Below are 7,472 nucleotides of genomic sequence, written 5' to 3'. Positions count from 1 at the left end.
CGCCTGCGAGCTTCAGTGTAAATATTGCGTCAAAATCAAATCAATTTGAGCGCGATTTAAACCCGGATGATTGTAAGCCCTCTAAATTCATCTGCTTTGGGAAAACAGTGATAATAACACTCGTTGCAACATTACAGACTAGCTAAAGTTGAAAAAGTGAAAAAGCATAATAGGACACCTTTAATGTAAAAATTTAACCCAACGGTTGGGTTAGTCCATATTTGAAACCCAGCAATTTTTTAGAATGAAGTCATGTGATCTGACTCACGCTGGCGCTGCTGCTGCCCATGTAGAAGAGCAGGCTGTCCGGTTCGCTGGTCTTCATGGTCAGCGTGAGTGTGTTGAAGTTACTGGAGCTCACCTCTGGTCTGTACGCTCGCACACAATCCTTATCCGCAGAAACAGCCACTTTAATCTGCAGAGGTCCGAGCACATGCGTGAGAGTGCTGTTTATACTGCTGCTTATTCTGAGAGTCACGTGACGCTAGACTAGTGTTCATTTTGTCAGCTATTTTCATTTTAGTCTTAGTCCCGTGTTAAATGTCCTTGTTAGTTTTTATTATCATATTTAGTCAACCTTATCCTGTTTAATTTTAGTCTAGTTTTAGTCAATGAAAACTTGACATTTTAGCAATAAGATTATTATTAATTAACCGTACAGCAGTATTAATTTTGGCAGACATTTTTAATTTAGTCTTAGTCTTACTCAAATGTACATTTTAGTGATCATATTTAGACAAACTTGTCCTGTTTTTGTTTATTCAATTAAATGTATGAGCATTTTAGTCAGGTTTTTTAGTCAATTAAATATTAGTCACATTTTTGTCATGCTGTATAATGGTTAAACTGATAAAAATATTTTTTTCTCAAAATTATAATCGTAATGATTGTTGTCATTTGAGAAATTTACTTTTGCATTTCAGGCATTGCACTTTCTCCAGTAAGCGCAAATCAATAGAATGTGGACACACACATGATGTATTTTACCTCATCTAGTGTACTGATTTATTATTGATCTTTTTATTATATAAATCAACACCAAAGACTTATGCAATCTCTGTCTACATTATGAAAACAGCAAAAAAACGAAAAATATTATAACAGTGAAATTCCTATTAATTCCACTCATTCATAGCCTGTTTCTCTATTAAAACAACAGCGGTTGAGTAAGTGTATTTATTCAGCGATCACAATCGCAAACAATACAGTCGAGATCTCATGACAGAACACTGAATGACGCTTTCATTTAGATGCTAAACTCCAGTGTGTTTGTCGCTGGTTTCGGATCATGGTTGCCAGATTGCTTAAAATAAGCAAAACACATCTCCTTTTTTTGACGAAAATAAAGTTTTTATCTTTTTGAATACATTTTAGTCTCATCTTATTTTGTCAACGAAATTGCATGTTGATATAGTCTTAGTTATCGTTTATTGACCTTATTGTCGTCTCGTCTTAGTCATGGGAAAAAAGCTCGTTGACGAACATTTTTCGTCATAGTCTTCGTTAATGAAATGAACACTACGGCAGACTCACCGACGCCGCCTGCTTGCGAGCCTGATGGATCAGCTCTTTGATCTGCGACAGGTTTCTGCTCAGGTTCTCTCCCAGCGTCTGCAGGGGCTTCAGACGGTCGAACAGACGCTCGGTCTTCAGGTGAGCCTCGCTCAGTCTGGATCTGGCTGCGCTGGCTGAGGATGAGACGAGCGTCAGCAGCTCATATGGACCTCACGTGAAGAGAGAGTGCAGGGAAGTCACTCACCGGTCTCCTCTGAGTCTCTGACTAGCTGGTTAGTGCTCCTGATGCTGTTATTAGCCGAGCCCACCGCAGAAGACGACTCTTGCAGCTTCACACGATAATCCTCCAGACGCTCCAGAGCTTCCTGTAAAGATGCATTCGCTGCTTCCTGCTGCTGCTTCGCCTCGAGGACTTCAGCTCTGCTGCCTGAGAAACAGACAGAATCAGCTGCTGTTACACATTCATTCATTAAACATCATTTAAAAAAATTAAATCAGATGAACTTGGAGAACAAAAACGTCTGTTAAAAAATGGTTATAAATATTAATATGTGACCCTGGAGCACAAAATCAGTCATAAGGGTCATTTTTTTAAATTAAGATTTATGCATCACATGAAAGCTGAATAAATAATATTTCCATTGATGTATGGTTTGTTAGGATAGGACAATATTTGGCTGAGATACAACTATTTGAAAATCTGGAATCTGAGGGTGCAAAAAAATCTAAATATTGAGAAAATCATCTTTAAAGTTGTCCAAATGAAGTTCTTAGCAATGCATATTACTAATCAAACATTAAGTTTTGATATATTTACAGTAGGAAATTTACAAAATATCTTCATGGAACATGATCTTTGCTTAATATCCTAATGATTTTTGGCATAAAAGAGAAATCTATAATTTTGACCCATATAATGTATTGTTGGCTATTGCTACAAATATACCCCAGCGACTTAACACTGCTTTTGTGCTGCAGGGAGACATATTTATATATATAATTTTTTTCTGATTTCACAGATTTTTTTATATAAACATCAGTCCTGATCATAACTACCACAAATTCATTTCTTTTCAGGATTTTAAGCCTTTAAATGCTAGTTTGTTAACATAATGCCACTGCAGTGAAAAAAATACACACACATATAAATTAATTATTTTCTATATATTAAATGCTAAGCAGATTTTTTTGGATCATTACAGTTTTAGATATGTCAGTGATTAGAAACAACATTAGGGTTGCAAAAAGGTGGAAAATTTCCACATTCCAGATTTTTTTTTGTAATATTCCAGGGATTTTTGGAAAGTTTCCCGGAAACCCCCCCCCCTTTGCAACTCTAATTATGATGCATTGTTATTTTTTGTGATGTGTCTGATTTAATAAAGTAAAAATGGTGCCAAAATGTTAAATAAAAGAATAAATAAAAATATAAAAAAGTATTTTTTTTTAATTAAAAACAGTAAAAATTAATTATGAATATTAATAAAGAATGCATGATTTAATGCCTAAATGGCACTGGGATTAAATATTGCCGTTTTAATGGGTTTCAAAGGAGACATTTTTGGTACCGAGTCTTGAGTGTAACTATTTTTTGTACCTAGTGTAAAATAAAGTATTTATGAAAGCAAATGAGGGTGAACTATTAAAATTCCAATAAAAAAACATTTATACTGTTTGCATTAACGGAGCCAAAAAAAAAAAAAGACCAAAAATGGTCAGTAAGGACGCTGAAGGTTTACCGCACCATTAGGAAGGTTTCTCAGGATGTTCAGGGCTTCTGGGAGCAGCTGTGTGACGTTCTGAACACTCGCTCTAACCAGACTCAACCTGCTGGTCACTTCACGGACGCTAAACACCAGCCCTGAAACACAGACAGGAATGAGATGATCCTCTGTATGAATGATCTCAGGTGTTAGTGCTGTGTGTGTGTCTTCACCTTCTGTGTGGTTCTTCAGGGATCGTTCTCCTTCTGTGTGGTTCTTCAGGTGTTAGTGCTGTGTGTGTGTGTGTGTGTTCACCTTCTGTGTGGTTCTTCAGGGATCCGCTGGTGTCCAGAATCTCTGAGCTCTTCTGAAGCGCTGTCTTCCCTTGCTCAGTCAGCGAGTGCTCGGACTCAGACGTCTGACACAAAACACACACAGCAGCATCACTAAACAGCTTTCTAATATCATCATGAATTCTGGATATCTGATGATCAATGGTCCCTCAAATGTTTTGTTTTCTTGCGGAGCAAACTTTTCTCTATTGGCCGGACATTTCAGCCACCTGAGCAAAAACATTCTTTATACCAGAGCTGTACAGCGCACACAAAAAAGTGTGTACCTTTTAACTTTAATGTGCTATTTATATTTGATTTGAGCTTTGATGTGACTAAATGATGCACATTTTAGGTTACCTGAGAAAACATTTTTACAGTGCTGTTACCAAGAAATTCTATTAAAAATCATTTTAAAAAACCTCACACAGAACAGTTCAATTCTTTATAATAATATTATATAATATAATATATAGGAGTGCTCCGATCAGGATTTTTGAGGCCGATCGCCGATCACAGAAAGCAGTATCTGCCGGTACCGATCACTGATACCGATCTTTTTAAAGCCTTCTTTTTTTCATTTATAACTATTTATAGTGATACACCAATCAGGAGTTTTAGGGCCTGAATTTCATTTTTGAAAATGGGGGGAATTCCCCTCTTAGGTGACTCTTGTGAGAGGGGAAGCAGCTTTCACACAGGAGTCCGCTACTGATCCGTGGCTGTTTACCACAAACATTCATCCATAAAATTATATATATATAATTTTAATAATACTATTATCACACTATTATCAGATGCACGCGTGTAAATGAACACAGTGCCACACACTATATACTATAATTAAATCGAAGTTTAACTGTAGCCCTATTTGTTACATTTGATGAATTATTAGCTTGTCATTTGGGAAAGCCTCATGTAACAGTCTCCTGAAGCTGTGATTGGTCGAGTACTAATAAACAGACACTATGCTAGTAATATGCAGGCTAGTTAGTGAGAATTGGTCCTTAAAATAAAGTGTTACCATAGGATCTGAAAGACCTCATGATACACTGATCTGTCCATTACAAATCGACAGATCCTCTGAAGTGGCGTGAGGAGCATATGAAATCGTCCAAAAGGCACATTCTGTGCTCTTATTCAATGGTCCCTCTAATTTTTTTTTTTCTTGCTGTGCAAAACTTTTCTATTGGGCGGACATTTCGGCCACCTGAGCAAAAACATTCTTTATACCAGAGCTGTACAGCGCACACAAAAAAGTGTGTACCTTTTAACTTTAATGTGCTATTTATATTTGATTTGAGCTTTGATGTGACTAAATGATGCACATTTTAGGTTACCTGAGAAAACATTTTTACAGTGCTGTTACCAAGAAATTCTATTAAAAATCATTAAAAAAAATCTCACGCAGAACAGTTCAATTCTTTATAATAATATAATAAAAAAAAAAGAAGCAGTTATTTCTCATGAATTCCCTTTTTGGGGTAAATTTTTTATTAGGCTTTAAAATAAAATAAAATAAAATAAAATGCGTGGCGGCAATGTAAGAAATGCACGCAGCTTACAGGGAACATTGCTGATGATGTACAGCACTTTTTTGTCAGCCGAATCCCTTCGATGTAAAAGATTTTCTTAAAGTCTGCCCAAGATTTTAAGTTAATTTATAATTATTTAACACATTTGCATGCTCACATTTCTCTGATGTGTGCTAATTGTCACACGACATGCAAGTAAACAGATAAAATATCAAATCTTTTTTAGTAAGTGTTTTATTTTAGTTTTTATTATTGTTTAAAAAAAATATATATATAATATTTATAAAAAAATCCTCGGCTCTGTACACCAGCTGTAGGGCGTCTCTTTTGGTCATATCCATCACTAAAGCGTCCACGTGCTTCCTGAGAGACGGACTCCATCCTTCCAGATCATTCCTCGTCTCATCCAGAGTCTGGAGCCACACACAAACAAGTGCATCATGTCGAATCACATACGTCTAGACAGAGTTCAGTGGTGTAGAAACGTCACTTACAGCCGTGCCGTTCCTCATGTCTTCAGCGATATTGAGGGCATCGCTCAGCAGGTCTTGAGCTTCCTGTACCTGCGTTTCTACTTCCTGTTTCAGACTGCTGACATTGTTCCTGGAGATCTGGAGAATAAATGTCTTTTAATGTTTTTGAAAGTCTCTTCTGCTCACCAAGGCTGCGTTTATTTGATTAAAAATACTGAAATATTATTAAAATTTAAAACCATTTTCTACGTGAATATCTGTTAGATTGTAATGTATTTCTGTGATGCGCAGCTGTATTTTCAGCATCATTACTCCAGTCTTCAGTGTCACATGATCTTCAGAAATCATTCTAATATGCTGATTTGCTGCTCAAGAAACATTTCTGATTATTATCAATGTTGAAAACTGAATATTTTTGTGGAAACTTTATTTAAAAAAAGAAAGTAAGTAATTTTATTGATCAAGGACGCATTAAATTGAGCAAAAGTGACAATAAAGACATTTATAATATTACAGTAGATTTCTATTTCAAATAAATGTTGTTCTTTTGAACTTTCTATTCATCTGTGAATCCTGAAAAATAAAATGCATCACGGTTTCCACAAAAATATTGTGCAGCACAACTGTTTTCAACATTGATAATAATCAGAAATGTTTGTTGAGCAGCAAATCAGCATATTAGAATGATTTCTGAAGATCATGTGACACTGAAGACTGGAGTAATGATGCTGAAAATACAGCTGCGCATCACAGAAATACATTACAGTTTAACACATATTCACAGAGAAAACAGCTGTTTTACATTCTAATAATATTTCAGATTTTTCCTGTATTTTTGATCACATGCATCCTCTGATGAAGCCGTGACTCACTGTGAGCGTCTGTAGGTTGGTCTGGATGTCGTGATATTCTCTCTCTCTCTCTCTCTCTCTCTCTCTCTCTCACACACACACACACACACACACACACACACACTGAGTCCCAGCATCAGTCGGCGGTTGCCGTGGATACAGTGATGACGGACATGAGTCGTACCTGCTGCTGAAGGTCAGTGATGTGATTGGTCAGGTTGCTCACATGTTCCTCTCCTGCGGTCAGCTGATAATCTGAGCTCTGCTCCCACGACATCAAACTCTGCTAATCAAACATGCAAATGTACACACACGGGGTTCTTTATACATGACCGATGCGTTCCACATGCAGACGAGGCCCATGACTGACCTTGACCTCTCTGGTCTGGTTCTCGAGGGTCATCAGCTGGCTGTAGGGAGCGAGAATGACCCCCGACAGGTTCAGAGAGCCGATGGACCCGTCTAAAGCGTCCAGATCGTCCAGCAGCGCTCCGGTGCACTCGTCATCACACGCTGCAGGACATGAGATCGTTTCAGAATTGATGCATTTTGCAACATTATCACCGTTACGTCCCTGTTTTGAAACGGTCTGTATTGTATAAAGCGCTGCAGAAATAAATGTGCTGTTACTCACACACACACTGCTCGCTGACCAGCACGTGTCTCTCCTCGCACTGGTCACACAGATGACCTCTGGCCCCGGGCTTACACTCGCAGCTCCCGGTGCGTCCGTCACAGATGGTGTGCACTGACCACGCCCCCCTGCACTGACACACCTGGCACCGCCCACCTGGCTCAGACGGGTTACCATAGTAACCCACCGAACACCTGCGGGACACGGGAGAGAGAGTTAGTGCATGAGTGTGTGTGTGTGTGTGATTGAGTGTGCGTGTGTGAGTGTGTGTGTGTGTGATTGAGTGTGCGTGTGAGTGTGTGTGTGTGTGTGTGAGTGTGTGATTGAGTGTGCGTGTGTGTGATCTTCAGTCTTTGGAGCGACTCATTAAACAGAATCCACTACGGTTCAATAACTTTGCCACTGCAGCCAGACAAGTCAAAAACTGAA

The 7,472-nt window shown here is 38.2% G+C and overlaps 1 protein-coding gene across 1 annotated transcript in view; it reads right to left on the bottom strand.

Moving 5' to 3' along the window:
- LOC107653872 (laminin subunit alpha-1-like) overlaps positions 1–7,472 on the bottom strand; it is a 60,766-nt gene that overhangs the window by 24,640 nt on the left and 28,654 nt on the right. Inside the window, exons 26-36 of the mRNA XM_016440741.1 lie at positions 7,044–7,237; positions 6,780–6,922; positions 6,570–6,692; positions 6,431–6,469; positions 5,580–5,696; positions 5,385–5,498; positions 3,534–3,636; positions 3,260–3,376; positions 1,760–1,942; positions 1,534–1,688; positions 269–415 (exon numbers count right to left, since the gene is read on the bottom strand). Coding sequence (XP_016296227.1) covers positions 269–415; positions 1,534–1,688; positions 1,760–1,942; positions 3,260–3,376; positions 3,534–3,636; positions 5,385–5,498; positions 5,580–5,696; positions 6,431–6,469; positions 6,570–6,692; positions 6,780–6,922; positions 7,044–7,237 — 1,435 coding nt within the window. The remainder of the gene's footprint in view (positions 1–268; positions 416–1,533; positions 1,689–1,759; positions 1,943–3,259; positions 3,377–3,533; positions 3,637–5,384; positions 5,499–5,579; positions 5,697–6,430; positions 6,470–6,569; positions 6,693–6,779; positions 6,923–7,043; positions 7,238–7,472) is intronic.

This window comes from Sinocyclocheilus anshuiensis, unplaced genomic scaffold (assembly GCF_001515605.1).
Source record: "Sinocyclocheilus anshuiensis isolate Anshui unplaced genomic scaffold, SAMN03320099.WGS_v1.1 scaffold1994, whole genome shotgun sequence".
Taxonomy (NCBI): domain Eukaryota; kingdom Metazoa; phylum Chordata; class Actinopteri; order Cypriniformes; family Cyprinidae; genus Sinocyclocheilus; species Sinocyclocheilus anshuiensis.
The sequence above is the reverse complement of the archived record's forward strand: the minus strand, read 5'-3'. Positions and strand labels throughout refer to the sequence as shown.